At 38.7% G+C, this 25,063-nt stretch overlaps 1 protein-coding gene across 3 annotated transcripts in view; it reads left to right on the top strand.

Moving 5' to 3' along the window:
• Positions 1-25,063, top strand: part of LOC126215337 (F-box only protein 28) — a 95,713-nt gene that overhangs the window by 52,438 nt on the left and 18,212 nt on the right. For all 3 annotated transcript variants that reach the window (XM_049942021.1, XM_049942020.1, XM_049942019.1), the window contains exons 5-6: positions 15,668-15,881; positions 23,880-24,036. In XM_049942021.1, coding sequence (XP_049797978.1) covers positions 15,668-15,881; positions 23,880-24,036 — 371 coding nt within the window. The remainder of the gene's footprint in view (positions 1-15,667; positions 15,882-23,879; positions 24,037-25,063) is intronic.

The raw sequence follows: 25,063 nt of genomic DNA, 5'->3' as shown, positions 1-25,063 counted from the left end.
TTGAGTTTTTCAATGAATGAATTTACATAAAAAATAAAATCACGTTTATATTTCATCTGCCCTCGTACTTCGACTTTACAAAACCTTTAATTTTTATGGTTCAGTTTTTGAGAGGAAGCATGGATGTCCTGCCAATGTTGGTTTTCCACAGAATGTCAAAGCTGTGAGAACAGTGTTACCGAGAAGCCCAAGTAAATCAACTAGGAAAACTGCAGCACACTTTGGATTTTCTTGACAATGTGTACAGCGAATTTTAAAAATTCATTTGCATTTGTATCCTTACAAAATAAATGTTACCTAAATTAGTGAAAGACAAAAAAACCTCGATGAATTGGTTTTCAGATGAGACATCTTCACTTTGATGGCGTTCTCAATAAAGAAATTGTGCCGTTTCAGGCTTCCGGGTATCCAGACGTGCTTCATGCGAAGCTGCATCACACTCAGCCTTATTATATGGACCGCTATCTCAAGTCATGGGGCAATGTGGCCATTCTTCCTTGAACACACAGTAAAAATAATGCTGTGTAGTAATTTTGTTCCTCAGCCTTTTTTCAAAAGGGTTTACATTACAAAATCAGTGGTTCATGCAGGATGGAGCCAAACCACACACAGCTAAAGTTGCCACAGACTTCGTGCATGAAACATTTAAAGCAAATGCCATTTCATACAGATTTCCTAATCATTTTGTGTGTGGACAAAACTCTCCCCCACCCCCCCCCCCCACCCCCCTTTTTTTTAAGTGGGGGTTTGAAAGAAAGATTTTTGGTAAACATCCTCATACCAGGGAAGAGGTGCTACTTCAAGACTTGCAAGATATTAAAGTAAACCATGTGGAACAAAGGACGTATGAAACCTGTGCAGTTAGTCGGCACATTCTCAGATGATATAGCAAGAAAGTATGTCCAACAAAAGGGAAGTTGCTAATTTCTTTAAAAGAATGTGAAGTTTTCTCAGGGGATTAAAAAGTATAGGCTTCTGCTTTAAAAAGGTAGACAGACAAACTGTTACTTGAAGCATCTCGTGTTATTACAGCTCATAGTATTTTCTTATATATAATTGTAGGAAAGGATATACATTTAACTATGTGGTTAAATGAAACCTAGGCAAACACTGGTGAAACAGTTGATAAATGCCACACAGGTGGCACTTAAAATAGCAGCAGTCGTCAGCCAGTGGGAAGAGGATCCCGATTAATTGTAGCCATGCAGATTGTTCAAACAGTTTTGTGCAGAAAGGACACCTAGTTTTTCGATTAAGAAAAACCTGTAACTGCAATGAGAATATGGATCACCTGTGATTTCTGCAGTAATTTCAAAATTTGTTGCTGGAGTTTAATGTTAGTGTTCTTAATAAATAATGCATGTTACCATTCTCTGATATTAGACAAAGCTCCAACAGCTAGTGACCACAAAGAAATTAGAGTGCAGTTGTTACAGGTGACACGTTGCTGTGGACATTAGCATGAAAAATTAAGTTACTGCCTTATCACTGCCATTTTAACCCAGCTGAATTGGTTTGGAGAGATGTCAGAGCCTGCATTCGAAATACGTCCTTTACAGTAACAAAAAGGCTGCTATTTGGAGGTCTTGTTAATGTAGAAACTACCTCATGGAGAAACAAGTAGACTGTTGGCAAGCTTATTAGAGGAGCACAGACTGTAGGCGGAATTATAAATTCGTGTGAGCAGTTAATGTGGTGGTGGTGGTGGTTTTGATATCAATTCCAATTATAGTGTAGGAGAATCAAATTGAGCTGCACCACTGACATCATAAATTGGTGAGTGTAAATGTATACAGAATTAATTTTTTCTCACTGCAACTGAGTAGGATAAGCACCTATTTCTTTATTTTGTTCTAAGATTGTGGGTAGCGTGTTCTTTGGTATGTATAGGTTTACATTCTTAGACAGCATTTTGTATGCACCTATTATGGCAACAATTCAGAGCAACATCCCATAGACATTTTCATTTACTTCAGATGCTGTTTATTTCCCAGTTTCATATACTATGTAATGATTTTTGTCCATAGTTCTCTCTGTTGTTAGAAAAATGTTCTTTGTTGTACTTATGTATAAACATTGGTTGTAGCCTCCATTCAAGAAGCATACTTGAGAGCTATCGGCTATAGGCAAATGTGGTGGCAGTTTTTGCAACCTTGCAATCTCAGTATAGCCAACTACACACGAGCTGTCAAATAACATGTTTCAGTGGCCCAAGTATTTATTCTTAATACATTGTATCTTACATTTATGTATATAGACTGACATTTTTTTTACAGAAGCAAATGTTTGCTCATTTCATGTGTCACCCTGTATATCAAAATGGATGGGGCTATATTAACAAGAAATGATGTTCGTGGTAACATGTAATTCTTATTCAGGTTCCCAAAGAAAGTAACACAATAGTAAGACACTAGACTTGCTTTTGAGATGATAGTGGTTAAAATTCTCACTGATTGTCTCAATTTAGGTTTTTTGTGATTTTCCACTTACGGCAAATGCTGCATTACTTTCCTTCACCATCTTTCCGCAGTCAACAACTTGCACACCATCTGCATCAGGGACTTGAACGCCAACAAAATTTTGGAGATGGTTCAGAGATATTTTCTGGGTATTTTCTTACAAGGAACCTACGGTCTCCATTGGCTCATTAGCATGCCACGTCTTCTGTGTGGGAGGCACAGGTTGCATTCTGCCAATCCCATGAGACCTGGCGCTCCAACGAACCCCTGATATTGCGAAATCTTCACCACAGCAGCACTTCCTGCTTGCACTGTGATTGTCAGCCTGCTGTGTTATGTGAAGGCCGTATCAGGAACTATTTCCAAATGAGATACATCTCAGGAATTCAGTCTGTATCACAGAATTCAGACCCCTGTTTTTTTGTATCATATTTATTCTTTTTCATGATAGAGGTTGACCTGTTTGAGGCTTTTCCAAGAATTAAAAACCATTTGTTATTTGTGGCAGTATGCGCAAAACTTTTGCTTGTTGGCAACACTATTTCGTGCGGGCTTCAGCCTCCACAACAGGTGGTTGTGCGGCTCATTAGTGGTTGCTGTTGGAGATGGACACTCCACTGCCCTCTCAGGCCAAGTGTGAGGTGCGAGTGGTTATCCACTTTATTAATGTGGAGAAGATCCACCCAATTGAAATCCGTCATAGGCTGATGGCCATCTATAGTGGAGTGATCAACTAGCGTAATGATTGGAAGTGGTGTGCTGAGTTCTTCAGTGGCAGAACCAGTGTGCAAATTAAGGACGGAAGGGGAAGGTGGTCTTAATTTGATGATGCATTGTTGGAGAAACTTGAGTCTAAACTTCATGAAGATTGCAGCCTGACAGTTCAGGATCTTGCAGTTTTGATTGTAGAACTCGGCAGAAAATCAGTGCTCCAAACCATTTTTATGAGAAAATTGTTGTACATGAAGGTGTGCACTTGATGGATGCTGAAAACATTGACAGAGGAGAATCATGTGGAGGGTACTCAGAAATTTTTGGGCCATTTTAAAAGGTAGACAGAATTTTTGAACCTGATCATTACAGCTGGCGAAATGCCAGAGTGCAAAAGACAATGAATGACATGGTGCCATCTCAGTTAAACAGGTGTACAAAAATTCTGTTAGGCAACCTCTGACAAAAAAAATCATGTTCATCATGTTTTGTGATTGAAAAGTTCTTCTTGCCAAATTTTTGCCAAAGGGAACACAATCATCACTGATTGTTATTGTGAAATATTTAAACTTCCAAGAGTGCCACAAAACAAGTTTGTTGTGACAATGCCTGACTCCATACAGCAGTTCTAAGCACCGCGCTTCTGCATTCTTTGAAGTGGTATGTCAGCTGTCCGGCTTATAATCCTGACCGGGCACCCAGTGATTCTCATTTCTTTCTTCACCTAAAGAAAGCTGTCTGGAAAATGCTTCTCAACTGATGTAGTCCAGGAAGTGACGTCACGTTTGTTGAGGACTGCGTGAAGAGGTTTTTGAAAAGGGATCAAGGACCTCTTACCCCAACTCGAGATATGTGTTGAACTTGTGCAGATTACATACAATGCCGTGTACAAATTTTGTACAAATAAAATTTTTGTGCTTTTTTTTATGAAAAAGGTCTTTAATTTGTGGCAGCTATCATATGATATGTTTTACCACCATGACACACACACACACACACACACACACACACACACACACACACACACACAAATCTTATTTTCATTGTGTTGGAGAAAGTAGGAGGATCAGAAAAATTACTAAAATGTTCATTGCAAATGTAGCAGTAAGTTTCTCGCAACTAAATCGTACAGGTGTTCGATTAAGTCTGTGCAGGATCTTTGAAGCTGTGTTCTGCACCTGGTACTCCTGCCGAACCGTCAATCCTAAAGCAATTTTGAACAGACGTAGTAAGTATGTAGTGGCAAACATTAATTCGTGCCAGACACAGACTTGAGCCCATATTTCCTCGTTACTGCAAGCAGTCACTTCAATTGTTATGCTGTCTGGATACACATCTGGGCCCCGACTCAAATTATTGTTGTCACTGATGTTTCTTCATACAAGTTCCAAACACTACTACCAGAGATTCTCCAATAGAACTTACAAGTGAAATGGGGTCTGTGGAGGAGTGTGGATTATATTGCTGCAAGGGATACATCTGAAATTAGTGAAATGCATTTTAGTTCAATGCATTGACATGGTTTAATGAGATACAAAGTTTTTAAACTACGTATTCATGCTTTTGTCAACAAATAAGAGATCACAAGACAGAAGTTTCTCACAAAGACATCCTCGTATAAAACAGTCTCGGGTTACTTTATGCATCAGATCTGGGTAATATCATGAATATTCGGCCCAATCCTCCATATTCTTCAGGAGCGACCAACAGGTTGCGATAAATCAGCATATTGAGTCATATTGCCAGAGACAGTGTCCATGTGTGCACTGGTGGTGCCAGCACTCTCATAAGAGTGTAAATAATTTGGCACAGTTCTGTTTCTCACTGTTGAGAGGTTGTTCCCACACTACTTTTGCAGTGAGAATGCTGATTTAATGGACCCGCTTTTAAGGAAATCCCACTTTTAACGAATATTTTTCGGTCTGTGCAAAACTCCCATAAAAACAGTGCTATTCTTTCCCAGTTTTTAATCATTCCTGCTTTAAGTAAAAGACTACTTTTAAGAACTAAATGTGAAACATTCTACAAATTAAAATTCAGTTCTTATTCAATTCCTATCATATTGTCAAGTTTCTGATTTACACTGATGAGCCAAAACATTATGACGACCTGCTTAATAGCTTGTCAGTTACTTCGGAATGAAATGCATCACTGATTTTACGTGTTGAGGATCCGATAGTTTAGACACCGAGCCTGAAGGGATGCAGGTGGTTCGCAAGCTGTCAGTGTCTCAGATTACTACCACAGATCCCGTGCAAGCACAGGAGATGATGATAATGCTCCCACAAACCTGCGTCAGTGGCGTGCTCCATGTTTTGAGCCGCCATTCGCCTCGATGACAGCGTTTGCAGAGATGACTATCGACCTAGTGTAGCAAAAATGTGATTCATTCAAAGAGCCGACAGGTTTCCATTGATCGACGGCCAAGTCCTGATGGTCTCGTGCCCATGTCTGTCGTAGTTGTCAATGTTGTTGGGTCAGTGTGTGAACATGTAAGGGTGATCTGCTGCGGAGGTCCATGTTCAGGAACATACGATGGATGGTGCACTACGAAACACTTCTGCATGCACCAGCATTGTGCACTTTTGGCAGAGATGCCACAGATCACCATCTGCCTTACTTTACTGAGCAGACGAGCTTCTGAACCCCACATTCAGTAAAGAGTCGTGGAGATCGAACCATTTAGCATCTAGTGTTCGTTTCACTGCCCTTCTACCTCTTTTTGTAGATGCTCACGGCAGTAGCACATGAAAATTTCAGTTTTTGACATGATGTATTTAAATTTGGAGCAAATTATTGGTGAGTTCATAATTGAATACCTCTTACATCGCAATGTGCTTGAATTGATTCTTTGTCACTCCTTCCATGTACTTGGGTAAGACCCCCCCCCCCCCCCCATTGAAAGAACCCCAGTGACACGTTAAGCAGTGGTTTGACTTTAAATTATAGCCCCCATTCCAGTTACATTTCTCACTCTTTCCAATTTCCACTGCCTAATAAGACTCACAGAATGTAGATGTATGGGAAAAATTTTAGTGTCAGTCTATCCGAATTATCAGCAGTTGCCAGGCACAGTCTCACAAACACACAATAATGTTTTATGAAACTAAAGTTATCCCACACTTCTACATGCTGGGATTCTGTTGTTAAACTGGCACAATGGCAGATGTAGTCTTAGTTGTGCGTAGAAGGGAGCCATTGTCACTGAGAAGACAGAGAGAAACATGCTTAATTGTTGATATTCTTAAGAGAGCACTGGCGCCACCATTGGAGACATGAGTACAACATCTGGCAGAATGATGTAGTAAAATATGCATGCCAACCAATCACAAGCTTTTTTCATTCATGCATTAGGCCTGCTTTAGTCTTGTGTAGCTTCAGTTGGTGCTTCCATCGTTTTGCTGGACTTCCACATGTTACCTTGTGGAATATATTGCCAAAATTGTAGTGGTAATCTTGTCTCCTCCATTCACAACAAATGGGATATCCATATTAACCTATTTTCTTCAAGCTTTTCGTTTATATCAGATATTTTCTATTACTTTGTTATGTTTGTTTCTTTCATAATCTAATTTTTTGTATTCCACTTTGTACATGAGGAATTTCATCTCATTGGCCTGTAACCTTATTTTGAAAAAGGCAGACAGAAACCCATATGACAAACAGGATAAATGACGAGCTTTCTGTTGCCTGGTAATGGTTACCACAATGGTCAGTTGTTCCTTAAAAAGATTATGGTAGATTTTGTTGAAAATTCAAGATTTTACCCTGATTTCTAGTGATATTTAAACTGAGAATGTTTTATACAGTTAAAAGATCAGATTTAAAAACACACTTTCCTACCAGTTTTGTGGTGTAATGTACTTTGCTTTAGTATATAACATTTCCATAAAATAGAAGATGCTCACAAGTGTAAACAACATAACATTCTGAAATCTCTCCTCCTCCCCCCTTCCTTCTCCTCCCCACCCCCACCCACCCCTCTGAAACTTTATATCCAGAGTACACTCAGGCACCTTAAGAACAAACTTTGAAAGAAAATAAAATAAATTTCAGTGCTGATAGCTAAGTGTTTGGTCCCTAGAGAGCATGCAGTCCTGTATTTGTAGTGTGGATGTCATGTTTTGGTTGAAGTGGTTGGCACAAGATATCAGCTTTAATTTGTGCAGCTTTGGATGAAAATGGATTTCTATAATGATACTGAGTTTGACAATTAGTGTTCAGAAAGTGAACAAAGTGATGTCACTTCATTGGAGACTGAAAGTGGTGGCAGTTCATCAGATTTCTACTTGACAGGAGCTCGCCGATGGTGAGGTATAAATATGTCTACTGTGCTCCAGCCAGGTCCTCAAAGATTTGAGTTGGTGTTGATTTAATACGTTGAAAAAGTGCCTGTGTTTTCCTGAAAATTCAGTGTACAGTTAAGTGAACCATCCACAGCTGAAGCTAAATAAAATATGTCCTGCACTTCAACACCTCAACAGCAGATTCAAAAGTTTTTGGTCACCAGATGCAAATAGAACTATTGGTGAGAGTTTGTGTTGTATAGAGGGAAACTTGGATAGTTACAGTATCTATCTAAGAGGAGAGGAAGGTTTGGAAAAGACATTCATGCTATGTGACTACCAAAGTTAGTGTGCATGGTCGTTTATTACATTCACAGAAGAAAGGAGGAAATTTGATGAAATACGTTATGATGTGCCACAGTGAACTGATTGATTTAAATAATAAGTCTCGTGCTTGCAGAACTGATACATATGGAACATTGCAGCCATCCACGGCTCTATCATTTCATCATAAGGAACTAAAAAACAGGAATTATTGCTTTTCAGAAGGGACAAGTGGCAGCTGTTTGATGGAGGAATAAAGAAATGCCTTTATGATGACAATTCATGATGTTGATATGAATTGTGTTAAGAAAAGACAAAAGTTTTGAAGACAATAGCTGTTTTGGCATATAATTATATGATGAGTGGAGTAAATAAGATAGATCAATACTTGGACAATAATATCTGGCAACTTGTAAAAAAGGAAAGAGGTATTAAAAGAAAATCTTTTTCTGTCTCATTGCACTTACTTTGTGGAAGATACGTCCTAGTCAAAAAAGGGGCTAGTAAAAATTGCCTTGCATTCTATATTGTTGTTATTGAGAAAATTATTTCAAAACACCTGAAAGATGGGTTTGCATCACGAGTACCATGTCCTACGTCTTCAAGCACCAACCCCAGATGACTGATTGGCCAACATTTTCTGTCGATAATTCCACCTACTGCAAAGAAACGCCATCTGACAATGACTTTGAGACAAATCGTAGCGATGTTTGGAAAGCAGATAGGAGAAAGGTGAGAAGGCAGTAGAGATATTGTTGTGAAAACTGTAATGTAGTCCTGTACATTGTTTACTATTTATGCCCTTACTGGACAGCTATTAATATTTAAAGCCATTGTGAAATTCATAGTTAGACTTCGTACCTACACAGAAATTTTAAAAGACATTGTTATTGATATTTTAATCAAAGCCAATGCATTAGCATACTTGGGATTTTATTTGTTGTGCTCTTCAAAAATTTGTAACTCCTTATGTTGAGCGTCAAGAGCTACCTTTATGTCTACATGTAAAGTCGTTTGTTAAAGAACATTGTTCCCTAATAAAAAATATTACTTTTTGGAACGTAATTTGTTTAACCAGTCAATGTCTTAAGGAGTTAACGTATAAAGAAGTAGTGAACCCACAACCCTGTGTGATATTTGGAATACTTTACATTCATTATGTTAGTATTTGAATGAAAAAACTATTTTCAGTAAGTTCTCAAAAACTTTCCACATTGCAAATCAGAGGTACCATAGATACAAAGGGGGAATTTCAGTGTTTAAAATATTATCAGTAACTCTGGTGTTTAAAATTGGTATTATCATTTCATTTTCATGGATTATCTTATCCTAAAACATGCAGTAAACTGAGCAAAAGCACTGTATCTTTTTTGTATATGTGATATAACTCAAATGTAATATGTAAAATAAATAATGTATTGCACATCAATAAAATATTTTTTCCTTAATTACTTGTAACATGACAAAAAATATACATGTAAAAATCATAATGTGACACTTGATAGTTTGATAAAGCATTTCAGCCAAATATATGCCTAAAGGAAAAGGTACTTGCGACATATTGAAGACACACTGACACTTCTCTCTCTCTCTCTCTCTCTCTCTCTCTCTCTCTCTCTCTCTCGCCCGCCCTCCCTCCCCATTACTCCCTCCTTTCTTTCTCTGCCTTCGCATTTCTGTGATTTTAACCTAGTGACACTTAACTATACCTGTTGTGCTCAATGGAATGCTGCACTCATAGATGTGATGTTTGCATTCAGAAATACTAGGCTGGTGGTGTGCTTGTTTTACAACACACACAATGGGCGAGTGCAGCAACATTTACATTTTGATGAGAAGACAGCCCACGATTGCCATAAGGCAGAATTGGTGCAGTATTTTGTAAATAAAGTTAAATCGAACAGTTGAAGCCGGCTGGCTTTAAATTTGCCCCCAATGTGTTCAGATGTTCAATGTGTTGGTCAAAAATTCTAAGTACACTCTGCCATTGTTGTATCTTATTTTTTCATCCATTGCAGAGTTGGCTTACTTCAAGGAAATTTCATTTTAGCCATTCTTGCACATTGTTCTTTCAAGACACAATTTGTTTTTGCCATTGGTTGAAAAAACATTTTTTTGTTCTCTGACATAAAAATTACTATTCCATTTTCCTCAAATATTGACTCTGAAAGTGTCAATATTTTTTGATCCACTTTTTTCTGATGGCTGTCAAGCTTTGGGACAGTTCTAGCTGAGCTGAGAGACAAATGTGGAAACAATCTTTCTTTACTTCACTAACTTTCATTTCAGAGTTTAGCGTTGTAACAAGAGTGAGAGGGAGAAGAAATAAGTAGGATACAGTGTGCAGGCAGAAGCACTTCAAGCTCTGAACAGGGAATACTGAAGTTTGAGGAAATCTTTCAGAAGACAGGTTGGACTAAGATCTCTTAGGATTAGGTGTCCTTTCATAGTCATATGTAGCGTAGCCACATCGTCTTGAATGCTGCACTTTCACAGTTGTCTTGTTTTTCCTCTTTTGATTTTATTTGTTGTTTTGTAAAAAGATGAGTTAGGCTGTCCTCTTGCATCCAGTTTACCTGCTCAGTCAAATGTAGTCTCCTCCCTCATATGCTTCACAATATTCTGATGTTTGGGATGGACAGTGGTACCAATACATTTTCCTTGAATTTCCATTCCAGCAACAACTGTTTCCTCATCACTAACATATAGAGACCTCTACATGGCAATTTAGTGATAATTTTGCTACTTATGTGTGAGCTATTCCCCTAGTCATCTTATTAAACCAGCAGAAAAATGCTCCTGTCAGAGTACAAAAAAGTGAGTATGCTCCTGCATAAAAAACCGACTGCCTCATTCTGCATTCTTCAGCACCTACGAAAATGGCATGTTGAACACATTCACAATCTTTTTAACATGGATTTTGCTTCTCTCACAAACTCCCCTGAACTGTAACTCTCGCAACCCCAGTAGTCAATCAGTCGCTCATACCCATCCACTCCCACTTGCCTGGTCTCTCTCTCATGCAGCCCACCAACTCTCTCTGTCTCTCTCTTTCTCCTCTCTCTTTGTCCTTCCTCCCTCTCTTCTCTCCGTTCCCTCTCCCTCTCTTCTTCGTTGTCATTGTCATAGGCTGTCTCTGTCATTATGACTGGCTCTCACACACTTCCACATTTTCCTTCTCTTTATACTGCCCCGTTGGTGTGGTCTTCTTCATTCTTTTCGTAGCTCTGTCCTGTCAGCTGTATTCCACTACCACTGTATCCCTATCTTTCTCTCAAACAGCCATTGTCTCCTTCGCTCTTTCTGTAATGCAATTGCTGTCTACTAGCTTCCAGTATTTACTACTTTTCCATCTCTTTCACATAACCACTGTCCCTTCTCTCAGCATAAGACACTGCAAACCCCCACTAAAGCTCATAAAACATCTTTCCAAGAAGATATGGAGGTTTGGTAAAAGCATGTTCCGTAGTTAATGGAAGAAATGTAAAAGAACATAACTTCTTGATAATCTTGTACACTGTTTTACCCACAAGCTGTGTAATTATTCTGTTTACAAAGATCACAATTGTTTCATTATGTGCTGCTGTGATTTCTTTGCAGTAAAGTAGAAAAATGCAGTAGTTCATAAAATGAACCAAGGGAAATATTCTTGAAGTGTAGTTAAGATAGTCGTAATAAAAATACAAGAAGAGGCAGATTAACAGAGTATAAAATCAGATTTAAAATCTAAGAAACATAAAAACTGATGCATTTAAAATGTGTAGTGGTACAGTAATTCCTCCAAATTCTGTGTCTCACTTGCATGGATCATGCTGGTTATTGTTATTCTTTACGTTTTAAATACAGTTCTCAATTCTTTGTAAATTGAGAAATAATGTTAATAACTCCTTCAGTAGTAAAGTTGTCACAAAAAGGCCCAAACACACAAACAGGATGAGATCGTTCCTTTATCATGAAACAATAAGCTATTTAATTACATAATAAATCTAATGAAATACCACTGAAATTCATGGTCAGTAAGAACTTTCTTTGTATGTTCAGTCACAGAGATGCCTTATTTTCAAACTTTGAACAAAGAGCTCATGTCACCAGGCCGCACAGCATTGTTGCCAGCCTTCTCAGCAAAAATAGTGACACATTTCTACATCTTGTTACATACATATGTCTTCAGTTTATGAAGTGGAACACTAAAAAATCAAGGTTAAAAGTTTTCTGCTTGGCAGTGGAGCCGTACTAATTTTTTTATATACTCTCCTTGCAATGCATTTAGTCCAGTGGTATCCAGCCTAAACACCAAACAAACAAAACATGTTAGGCTTCGTCTCGGAAGTGAAAGTCCAGAAGCATTGAGGCGCATGACTGCTCACTGAATAGCAGAAGCATTGAAAGCGCGCGCGCGTGAGCAGACACACACGCGCGCGCAGGTGTGTTTTCCTGCTTTAAGATCGATTCTGTTTGTTTTTTATACTCTTCTCACATTTTTCTTTTTTTAAGGTAGACAACTGATTTTTTCCTAGTTATTGATGTATGCTCTGTGAGACAATATGGGAAACACTTTGAAAAGTAGTATTTGCATCCCACAGAGCTTGCAGTAATAATTTTTCAGGAACAGGCTAATGTTTTGCACTTTCTAGTTTTCAACCTGTCGTAGCAATTTCAGGACAAGTTTCATTTGGAATATCTTAAAAGTACATCATTTCAGTTCGCTTACTGTAACAATTCGTGTGGGTCAATGGAGTGCAAGTATTTAGATTGAACAACCGTCCAGCAACTTAAGTGTCCCTAACCTACAGCATTTATGCAACCAGGGAAACAGGACATACTGTTTAACGAGGAATCTGAACCCCAAGTCATTCCTGTTGACTCCTCATGTCATGTAGAGGGGAAGAAAAGATTAAAGGCAGACTGAAAATTTCCATGGCAAAACCAGGATTTGATCCTGCCACCTCACTTTTCCAATCACACACTTTAATGCTAGGCGGTCAGACCTGACAATTTGGTTGCTCATTTTTTAATCGATGGAGACTTAACATAGCCTTCCTTACCGTTCATCAACATTGGACGAGTTGTAGTTTGCGATTAGCAATCCAAGAGAGACGTCAGTGCTAAGTTATTTCCAGTTCATCCAGTGTTAAAGTAATCACTTTAAAAAGCCACACACACACAAAACCATTCATCTAAAATGTTGACAATAGTTATGAATCATTAACGACTACCAGCATAACGAAAACATAATTTAAGTGCTCTCCGCTTCCTACAAGATACACCTTTTAACCTTGTTCTTAGATGTTGAGCAATAGCCAAATGATTGTCCCTGTTGTAGTCTGAAGACTGGTTTGATGCAGCTCTCCATGTTCTTCTATCTTCGAATAACTACTGCAATCTACATTCTTCTGAATCTGCTTACTGTATTCATTTCTTTGTCTTCCTCTATGATGGTTACCCCGACACGTACTTCCGGTAGTAAACTGATGGTCTCTTGATGTCTCAATCTATCTTATAAACTGATGCCTTCTTTTAATCAATATGTTCTGCAAATTTGTCTCCCCAGTTCTATTCTGTACCTCCACATTAGTTAAGTGATCTATCCATTTAATCTTCAGCATTCTTCTGTAGCACCTCATTTCAAAAGCTTTTATTCTTTTATTGTCGAGACTGTTTATCATGCATGCTTCACTTCTGAACATGGCTACATTCCAGACAAATACCTTCAGAAAAGACTTCCTAACACTTAAGTACAGGTAAAATAGTTTCTCTTCTTCTGAAACACTGTTCTTACCATTTCCAGTCTGTTTCATATCCTCTCCACTTCAGCCGTCATCAGTTTTTCTGTCCAAACAAACAACCTCATTTTCTACTTTAAATGTCTCATTTCCTTGTCTAATTCCCTGAGCATCACTTGATTTAATGGACGACACTCCATTATCCTTGTTTTGCTTTTGTTGTTCATCTTATATCATCCTATCAAGATGCTGTCCATTCCATTCAACTACTCCTCAAAGTCCTTTACTGTCTCTGACAGAATTAGTGTCATCTGCAGCCCTCAAAGTTTTTATTTCTTCTGGGCTTTAATTCCTACTCCAAATTCTACTTTGATTTCTTTTACTGCTTGCTTGGTGTAAAAGTTGAATAACATCATGGAATAGGCTACAACTGTGCCTCACTCCCTTCTCAACCACTGTGTCCCTTTCATGCCCACTGGACATGTATAACTGCTGTCTGGTTTCTGAACAAGTTGTAAATAGTTTTTTGCTCCCTGTATTTTACCCCCGCTCCCTTCAAAGTTTCTAAAAGTGTTTGTCAACTTTGTCAAAATTTTCCATTGAATCTACAAATGCTATAAACATAGATTTTCCTTTCCTTAACCTATTTTCTAAGATAAGTCATAAAGTCAGTATTGTTTCTCATGTTCCTACATATCTCCGGAATCCAAATTGATCTTCCGCGAATTTGGGTTCTGCAAGTTTTTCCGTTCTTCTGTAACGATTTCATATTGTCAATTTACAACCATAAATTTTTAAACTGATAGTTGGGTAATATTCACACGTGTAAGTATCTGCTTTCTTCAGAGTCGGAATTATTACATTCTCCTTGAAGTCTGAGGGTATTTCACCTGTCTCTACATCATGCACACTAAATGGCTGGTTCTCTCAAGGCTATCAATAGGTCTGATGCAATGTTGTCTACTCAAGGAGCCTTGTCTGACTTAGGTCTCTCATTCCCCTGTCAAATTCTTCTCGCAGTATCGTATCTCTCTTCGCCTCCTCAGTATTGCTTTAAAGTTCATGTTCTTTGTGTAGACCCTCTCTTCCACCTTTGAGCTTTGTCATCTTTGTGTAGGACAGGTTTCCCACCTGAGCTCTTGACTTCCACACAGTTGCTTCACTGTTCTCCAAATGCCTCTTTAATTTCCCTGTAGGCAGTACCTATCTTTCCCACAGTGAAATATGCTTGCCCTGCATATGCTCCAGCAAATGTTACAAGGCAACCGTTTTCCTGTCTAAGGTGCTATCAAAACTTTCTATGCATTGTTATAATATAGGGTGTTTAAACAAGATTCAACCACGGGAGAACTGCTGGATATCCGGCAGTTCTCCCGTGTTTTTATGGAACAAGATTCAACCAGTTTCAAAAAACTATGAATGAATATTGTGAATGAAGGTAGAAACCTGGGGTAATCCTTAAATTTGCCTCAAAATTAAATCTTCACCTCTGTGCCACTTGCAAGTTGCTAGTTCATATGGTTATCATTACAGGTCTCTGCAGTGCAGTTACCTCACTCACCTACTTATTCGTTACCTGACATGCATAGTTATGTTGATAACACAGCAACCTGCAGATTTCTGCTTACATAAAAAACTAGTGCCTCAGGCAGAGCAGTAAAACATGCAGTGCTGTACTCGTGACAAAAATTAAAAAGACATGACCTTATTGTAACAAAATCTCACGTGTTGAAAAGGTGAATGCCTTTAGTCGCTTTATTGCCATCTCGACCCAATGCACACTGGGTAATGAGTGAGTAAGTTAGTTAACAGCAGGAGACTCCAACTGGCAACCACATGAACCAGCAATTTACATCTGGCACCAAGTTAAACTTTTAGTTTTGATATACGACTTAATATCCACATCTGTTCCTATTTTCCTACTTGTAAAATCGACTGAATATTACTGTATTTATGTCTGCCAAAATGATTTTCACTTTTTTTAGCTGTAAGAGCGAGACTTGCATGGATTGTGCAGTCAGTCTGATGACCAAGAAAGACAAGGTTCTGGGTTCTAGTCCCAGAAGTTTTTGAGCTGTGATATTCATTTTCCTACTGTGCGAGACTGTCGGCTACCACGTTCGTTGTACTGATGCATGCTGCGTGTGTGTGTGTTTTTGCGCAGATCAGCCGTACCTGGTGTTGGACAGTGCCTCCACATCCGGCAGCAGCCGCACGGGCGGTGACGATGGCCACATGTACGGTGATGACCCCGCATCTGTAGTCGCCGCAGCAGCTGCCGCCATGTGCTTCCAGGACGACCAGCTGAGTGACCCGCCCCCACAGTCAAACATGGTGCTGCGCAAGCGCATCCGCAAGATCAAGCAGGGCATGAAGAGGTAACGGTCAACTGCACTCACATTGAGTTTACCCTCTAGGCATATGTGTCAGTCAAATAAGCCACGCTGAGTAACTCACTGTCAAGATTGTGACTTCTTGATCTCGGAGTTCTGGAGGGTTTTTGTCTGTCAATTTTTCAAACTCTTTAACAACTGTAGTCTGACCCAAACTGTCCCTGCATCAGTTACCTTCGACCTAGCTATACAAGTTGTGATCAGAAAGAAATGGGAACTTTTCCCTTAAAGATACTGTATTTATTAGTTGTCAACTTTGTCTCCTTCAAAGAAATTCCCCTTAGATATAAAACTTTCCTGCCATTGCTTTTTCCAGTCTCGGGAGCACTTCTGGAAGTCGCTTTTCTTAAATGTTTAGCTCCGTCAGTGATTGTGTTGTTCTCCCTTCAGCGGTGCCAAAATGACATCCTTTCATGCTTCTCTTCAGCCTTGGGAATAGAAAGAAGTTGCAGGGGGCCATGTCTGGCAAATATGGTAGCTGAGGCAATGTAACAGTTTTCTTTTTTGTCAATAAATAACATAACCAAGCATTGAGATAGGAGTGGGAGCATTATCGTGCCGCAGTTTCTGAAAGTGATTTTGCTACAATTCTAGTCACATTCTTCAGATTGCTTCATGCAGATAGAGCATAACTTCGTGGTAGTATTTCTTATTGACCATACGACCACAAGGCAGGAACTCATAATGCACTATCCCACTGTGATCGAAGAAAACAGTGAGACCAACTTTCACATGTGATCGAACTTGTCAATTTTTTTTTGCTCGTAGCTCTTCAGGCAGTTTCCATTGGGACGATTCGGCCTTGATTTTGACATTGTACCAGAATACCCAAGTTTTGTCTCCTGCTTTAACATTCTTTCGAGGTTCTGAATTATTGTTGGCTTCATTCAGCAATTCTTGAACGATGTCTACAAAACACTTTCGGTTGAAGTTCAACAATTTTGGAACTAATTTTGCTGCTACTTATTTCATGCCCAAAACATACAAAAAATGCACGTGACATGAGCCAAAGGACTTAACTTGTTGACGTCATCAGCAATCTGTATGATGGTGGTCCCCCCACCCCCTCACACACACACACACACACACACACACACACACACACACACACACACACACACACTTCTGTGCCCCCCCCCCCCCCCCTCCTGACCCAGAACCATTTTCTTTTGCAGTAATAAATGTGCTAGGGCAGTTGTTGTCTTCAACATCTTCTCAACCCTCTTCAAAATGCTTATAGCAACCATAAACACTTGTCTTACTCATAGTAAATTCGCCAAAAGCCACAGTCAGCATTTCGAATGCAGGGCTGCACTTTACTGCGTTTTTCAAGCAAAACTTAATTCAAATTCTTGGATCCATCTTTTTTGAAAGTAAAAATTTACTGAGCACTTGAAAACATGTACAACGTTTCTGAATGTCAAAGTAAACTAAATGTGCAGGAGAGCTGAAAATGCAAATATACATGAGGAACACGTGTATCAACAACATAAAAATGATTTTTTGAAAATCGGATATAGAAAGCTTGCAAAATTAAATTCCTGCTACTTTTTGATCACACCTCATATACAGGATGTAAAGTATTACTGCTTACAATGTACCACATTGGTGTACAGGGAGTAGAAACGATAAATTTAAGACACTGCAGTCTATCAAGCCTGGGAACAGCTTACCGTATTTACTCGAATCTAAGCCGCACTTTTTTTCCGGTTTTTGTAATCCAAAAAACAGCCTGCGGCTTAGAATCGAGTGCAAAGCAAGCGGAAGTTCTGAAAAATGTTGGTAGGTGCCACCACAACTAACTTCTGCTGTCGAAAATATGTGGCGCTACACAGGCATGCTTTGTAGGCACAAAGATAAATATTGGCGCCAAAACCTCTGCGTCAGTAAATAAATTTAAAAAAAAAAGATGGAAGATGAGCTTTTTTTTTCTCCGCCTAGAGTTTTGACCACTGCATTTTCATACATTATCCAACGAAGTAAATACAAATTCCGTATTGTTCATCTTCGAATGTAGCAGAATTTCAATGAACTACAAAAATCCGACTGGCAAAACTGTTTGGGATGTTTGTCAATGTGCCCAACTCTATGTTCTGAATTTTTCCTACCTGTGAGAAGAGATGGTTGCTAATAGGAACCTGAAGAAATGTGAATCACATGCAGTATTCTCTGCACCATAAGAAAGAATACGAATATAAACATTTTGCCATGTATTCTTTCGTGTTTGCTGCTATCTCATTTAAATCCTGTCTGCCTAATAAACTACGAAACTATAGAGAGACAATAGCAAACACGGAAGAATATACGTATCGTGTCATGTTTATATTCATATTATTCTTATGCCTATTAGTGATAGTCAGAAATGAAGCACGGCAACTGACTAGATTTTTAAATCTAAGACTTAATTTCTGTGCAGAATTTGATGTACCAAAGAAGCGGCCGCAAAGATTTTCAAACGGAGAAAAATTTTCGCCTAACTCTCATTCAGAACATGTTCTATCATACGCAGTCTATTATTTGGTTCTTTTTGATCATTATCAAAGAAAGCAGCAGTGTAGGTAACAGCAAATAGCAATCTCTTGCCATTGCTTCGCTAATAAGACGATTCCTCTCTTTTTTTTATTGTAAGCGGCGGTAGCGCGCACAAAAGCGAGCCGTGCCGTGAGCAGCGACGGGCGGTAAACACGCACTATCAGAATGCGACAAACAAAGCATGACACAGTACAGTAATGCATTTTCAGCTTAGAGTGACGTAAACTCCTATAACAAAGAAAACAGCACTTATCAGACCAAAGCAAAATAAGCAATAGATTCAAACCAGACGAAGCACGTGAAAAAGGAAGGGTAACCGTATGAATACGGACGGAGCACCTGGCGCATAGCAATGGCTATCTGGTAAAGCTCAACTGCTAAGCTTACGACTCGAACCAAACTACTGTAGCTGTATTGTCATTCATTCGACCTAAATTGTGTCTCGTATTACAATGGACCAACTTTGTTTCGATTTGGAGGTGCGGCCTAAAACTTTTCTCTCCCCTTGAATTTCGAGTCTCAAATTTCACGTGCGGCTTAAATTCAGGAAATTTTTTTTTTTCCTTTATTTCGAGTCTCATTTTTCAGGTGCGGCTTAGATTGGAGTGCGGCTTAGATTCGAGTAAATACGGTAAACTTGGCCTACAAAAGCCTGTAAGCTACAGCATATGCATGCAATGCAAGATTTTAAATATCGTCTTGTGTTCTCAGGCCACCAGCTTATGTTATCATTAGCAAGTGAACCTTTCGTGTGAAGATATTGAAAGAGCAAATAGTTTTGAACATGTTAAGAAAAAACTGTTTAGATTTATCTTACCACAGCAGTCTTGTAGTAAATAGGTCAGAGAAACAGAATTTGTTAAATTTACGTTGTTAATATTCACAAAATTGCGAGATAAAACTTACAAAAATGACAGTTTGACAGTTTTTTAAGTACACAAGTTGGTGACATGAGGGTGAGAGAATATTCCAAAAATCGTGCGTTATAGCATAGTTAGCTTTTCTAGGTCAATTTGAGGTTTCTCAGCTTGACTATACATATTTTCCAAAAACCTGCATCAAAGAAAGAAAGAAAGGAGGGTTGGTTACTATCCTGCATTGTAAGGGCTTGAGAGTTAAAAAAAAAAAATCCCAAATGGAGAGTATAAAGGACACTAAAATTCTGTATTAAATTGTTTCCTCTAAATTCTTTTTCACGTAACTGATTAGCTACACCTGTGTGTCACTGATCAAAAATTTGAAGCATGAATTTGTCTTAGAACAGTTTTGTTGGTATCACAGTATGGTACATAATCTTGCTTATTTATTGTTATACAATGCAACTGAAATTTCATTATTTAAACTGTAGCCCAAGTCAGTTCTCAAAGTAACTTAACAGTATATGTACTAATAAATGATACTCTGAAATTTTATGAGCCTTGTTTAAGCAAGCAAGCCAATACTAAGTGGTAGTTGCATGTAGATACCACATTAGTTGATTTTTGTACAAATACAATTAACATTTAATCATAGTGAGTAGGAGAGTTGCTCCCCTAGTTCACCGATTCTGCCACGAAATGTCAGTTTCTCTGCTCATGACCCACTGAAGTACATCTACATCTACATCTACATCTATACTCCGCGAGCCACCTTACGGTGTGTGGCGGAGGGTACTTATTGTACCACTATCTGATCCCCCCTTCCCTGTTCCATTCACGAATTGTGCGTGGGAAGAACGACTGCTTGTAAGTCTCCGTATTTGCTCTAATTTCTCGGATCTTTTCGTTGTGATCATTACGCGAGATATATGTGGGCGGTAGTAATATGTTGCCCATCTCTTCCCGGAATGTGCTCTCTCGTAATTTCGATAATAAACCTCTCCGTATTGCGTAACGCCTTTCTTGAAGTGTCCGCCACTGGAGCTTGTTCAGCATCTCCGTAACGCTCTCGCGCTGACCAAATGTCCCCATGACGAATCGCGCTGCTTTTCGCTGGATCATGTCTATCTCTTCTATTAATCCAACCTGGTAAGGGTCCCATACTGATGAGCAATACTCAAGAATCGGACGAACAAGCGTTTTGTAAGCTACTTCTTTCGTCGATGAGTCACATTTTCTTAGAATTCTTCCTATGAATCTCAACCTGGCGCCTGCTTTTCCCACTATTTGTTTTATGTGATCATTCCACTTCAGATCGCTCCGGATAGTAACTCCTAAGTATTTTACGGTCGTTACCGCTTCCAATGATTTACCACCTATGGCATAATCGTACTGGAATGGATTTCTGCCCCTATGTATGCGCATTATATTACATTTATCTACGTTTAGGGAAAGCTGCCAGCTGTCGCACCATTCATTAATCCTCTGCAGGTCTTCCTGGAGTACGTACGAGTCTTCTGATGTTGCTACTTTCTTGTAGACAACCGTGTCATCTGCAAATAGCCTCACGGAGCTACCGATGTTGTCAACTAAGTCATTTATGTATATTGTAAACAATAAGGGTCCTATCACGCTTCCTTGCGGTACTCCCGAAATTACCTCTACATCTGCAGATTTTGAACCGTTAAGAATGACATGTTGTGTTCTTTCTTCTAGGAAATCCTGAATCCAATCACAAACCTGGTCCGATATTCCGTAAGCACGTATTTTTTTCACTAAACGTAAGTGCGGAACCGTATCAAATGCCTTCCTGAAGTCCAGGAATACGGCATCAATCTGCTCGCCAGTGTCTACGGCACTGTGAATTTCTTGGGCAAATAGGGCGAGCTGGGTTTCACATGATCTCTGTTTGCGGAATCCATGTTGGTTATGATGAAGGAGATTTGTATTATCTAAGAACGTCATAATACGAGAACACAAAACATGTTCCATTATTCTACAACAGATTGACGTAAGTGAAATAGGCCTATAATTATTCGCATCTGATTTATGACCCTTCTTGAAAATGGGAACGACCTGTGCTTTCTTCCAGTCGCTAGGTACTTTACGTTCTTCCAGAGATCTACGATAAATTGCTGATAGAAAGGGGGCAAGTTCTTTAGCATAATCACTGTAGAATCTTAAGGGTATCTCGTCTGGTCCGGATGCTTTTCCGCTACTAAGTGATAGCAGTTGTTTTTCAATTCCGATATCGTTTATTTCAATATTTTCCATTTTGGCGTCCGTGCGGCGGCTGAAGTCAGGGACCGTGTTACGATTTTCCGCAGTGAAACAGTTTCGGAACACTGAATTCAGTATTTCCGCCTTTCTTCGGTCGTCCTTTGTTTCGGTGCCATCGTGGTCAACGAGTGACTGAATAGGGGATTTAGATCCGCTTACCGATTTTACATATGACCAAAACTTTTTAGGGTTCTTGTTTAGATTGTTTGCCAATGTTTTATGTTCGAATTCGTTGAATGCTTCTCTCATTGCTCTCTTTACGCTCTTTTTCGCTTCGTTCAGCTTTTCCTTATCAGCTATGATTCGACTACTCTTAAACCTATGGTGAAGCTTTCTTTGTTTCCGTAGTACCTTTCGTACATGATTGTTATACCACGGTGGATCTTTCCCCTCGCTTTGGACCTTAGTACACGTTACTTTGTCATATGCAGCACATGAACATGAACATGAAATTTATGTAATGAATTGAAAAGTACATGCATTTAACTGACTTGCCTGAATGGACATCAGTTGTCAGCTAGTTTTGTTTCTGGGCAGTCTTCAAAGTTTTTTGAAGACTTTTAACTCCTCCAGAATTTGTATTATGCCCATGAAAGCTTAGGAAGTATGCTCATCATATGATTTTTGCTGTATCCAGCATTACACTAATGTATCCATAGTCTGTAAAGGTATCCATAAAAAAATATTGTCCCATAAACTGTCCATGTGTACATTCACCGTGATGATATTTTCAAACTGCATACAAAATTGAATACACCTTTCAGTGGGTACATGTACACTATCTTTCTTGTTGAGGAGTCATAATCTTCAATAGATGTAAGCAGAGTGGCATGTCACACAAATTGTCAGTTAAAGGGTACAAATGTTCAAGGCATTTTATGACACCTTGTGCTTGAGGCAGGTGATAAATTAAGTATCCCTTTGCTGACTTGAAAGATTCTCTGGCATATTTCTTGGATTGAATTGAAACTCTATGAAGTTGTTATGATAACAATTTCTAAAACTGTCAGTTTGCTGTAAATGTTTGGCTAACATCCTCATTTGGATTATGTGTGATATTAACAAAAATTTACATTTAGTTTCAATTTCCACCATAAAATATTGAAATCTTTACAGGAATATAAATACACTGTAACATGTGCAAGCTGTAGAAGTCTATTACTGATGGTTGATCATTGCAGTTCAGGAGCCTTACAATATATAAATGAGGTTCAAGTGGATCCTGATTAAATTTTGCTCATGGGGCACAGCTGAAACCTCTTTTCCATAAGTATTCAGATATTGCTAAGGTACTTTCAGTGCTTACTAAGTTGTTTAGGAAGGAAAGTTGTTAATTTATCTCCATGTATGTGCATTTTGTTCAATTGTTCTTCATAAATATTTCAATGAATGGTTCGGTTAACTAGGCCATGAGTTACGTACAGTTTGAAATAAAAAATTAAACAAGTAGACTTAGCATAGCAATTTTATTTTCACATGAAAGCATTTACTTTAACTTTCTACATAATTCCCACCAGTATTGGGGCACTTACATCATACAACCAGCATTGAGTACCGTCTTCGTAGATATCAGCACCTGACCATAACTTTCAATAGTTTAAACATTCTGTCACAATCACATAAAGCAAACTTCATGATGATGAAACAGAAACTCACCACACAATGTCAAAATCATGAAGCTTCTCTTACCATTTCATCAACTTTCTCCACCTAATTGTCATCAGTAACTGAAGGTCGCCTGCTTCATTCCTTATCATGCTCATTCATACAGCCACCTTTAAAGCTCTCATCCATTTCTGTACCATCCCATCACTTATAAGTGTCAAGGAGTTGCTTTATGCAATTGGTACATACTGAACATTTAAATTATTAAACATTATGTTCAAACATCAATTCATTGGAAGATGGGAGGAGAGTATATGCCTTCCTAAACTTCGGGCGTGCCCCATTATTAATGTGCAATAACCCAGACGAAATTCTGTTGCATTGACATGCCATCAAAACCCTCGTTACCAATACATTTTGTATTTATGCAACCTATGTAATAATCTTATTGCCTCCTGTCTAAGCTAAAAATTCATGTTGCCTGTTTTCTGTTTATTCAGTTTTAATTTATTGCATATTCACCAGTTGTAAACAACATAGTGTTTTGTATTCTCTAGCAGGGATCTTGGTGTAGCAGTAGTCGTCACTCATACTAAGAATTGTCTTTTACCTTATTATTATTTTACATTTATTATTCCTGCCTCTTAAGTTTGTGAACATGTATTCAAAGCCATGTGATATTACAATAGAGCTTGTTATGTCTGTCCAGATACAATAGCCAGTTGTCGCTGATGCGTCGTGACTTGCGGAACTGCAAGAATAAGATAGCTGACCAGCAGAAGCAGATTTTAGACTATGCGGCAAGACTTGATGAGAATGACAAGAAGAACGAAGAAACTTCACGGAAATTCAGTACATTGCTGCAGGTTCGCACACTGCATTGTTAAATTTTTAATGAGCTAGCTGTTTTTATTTCAAATTACCCCTATATGACAGAAAGAAATTTGCCAAGATAAACTTAGTGTCTCACCCAAGTTGTAGATTCACTAAATTAAAACTTTATATCTAGCTTATGTTAATTGTTGTACTTCTACATTTGTATTGCTAGGAATATTTGTAAGTACTTAACCTTCAGGAGCAACAGCTCCAGCTAAAATTAATGGAAGCAATAAAAGTAAATGATATTACTCTCAATGTTACAAGAAGTGCTTAATATGAAGTAGCAGATAAAACAATCTTAGTAGTGTATAAGGAAGAGCAGTGACTTTTGTCATCCATGAAAGTTCTTTCATTCATGGCATAGGATGTACGATGGATTGAATGAATAAAAGATGATTTCTTACACACATGCAGGTAGGCAGGCACCAATGCATTTGGAAACCTAAGTTGCTCCTTCAGGGGAGTAAAGTGTTGGAAGGAGAAAAAAATTGAGGGGAGGGGGGAGATGACACAGAAACCTTCTCAGGTCCCGTGGGATACATGGAGATAGAGAGTTCTATTTTAGTGTATATATCGTTATTGATTCCCGGCTGGGTCGGAGATTTTTCTCCGCTCAGGGACTGGGTGTTGTGTTGTCTTGTCTTGTCCTAATCATCATTATTTCATCCCCATCGATGCACAAGTCTCCGAAGTGGCCATTATTATTATTATTATTATTATTATTATCATCATCATCATCCATCATCATTATGACAGATTCAAACTGGAAGCTCTCAATGTCTTGCATGTTGCTTCATCTGTTTGTGTTTTCGTCTATTTCTGGAAGTCTTTCATCAGTCCAATTCTCTTCCTAGCCTCTTCCTAGCCTCTTCCTTTCATTCATGCCACTTTTCCCCCTATAATTCTTTGTTGCAGACAGTTCCTGTTCAGCATATGCCCTGGACAGGATTTTATTCTCTTCCAGAAACCTGTCTCCTGTTTTCATGACTTCTTCATTCTTAAGTCTTTAAGTCC

This window comes from Schistocerca nitens, chromosome 12, assembly GCF_023898315.1.
Source record: "Schistocerca nitens isolate TAMUIC-IGC-003100 chromosome 12, iqSchNite1.1, whole genome shotgun sequence".
In the NCBI taxonomy this organism is placed as follows: domain Eukaryota; kingdom Metazoa; phylum Arthropoda; class Insecta; order Orthoptera; family Acrididae; genus Schistocerca; species Schistocerca nitens.
The sequence above is the reverse complement of the archived record's forward strand: the minus strand, read 5'-3'. Positions and strand labels throughout refer to the sequence as shown.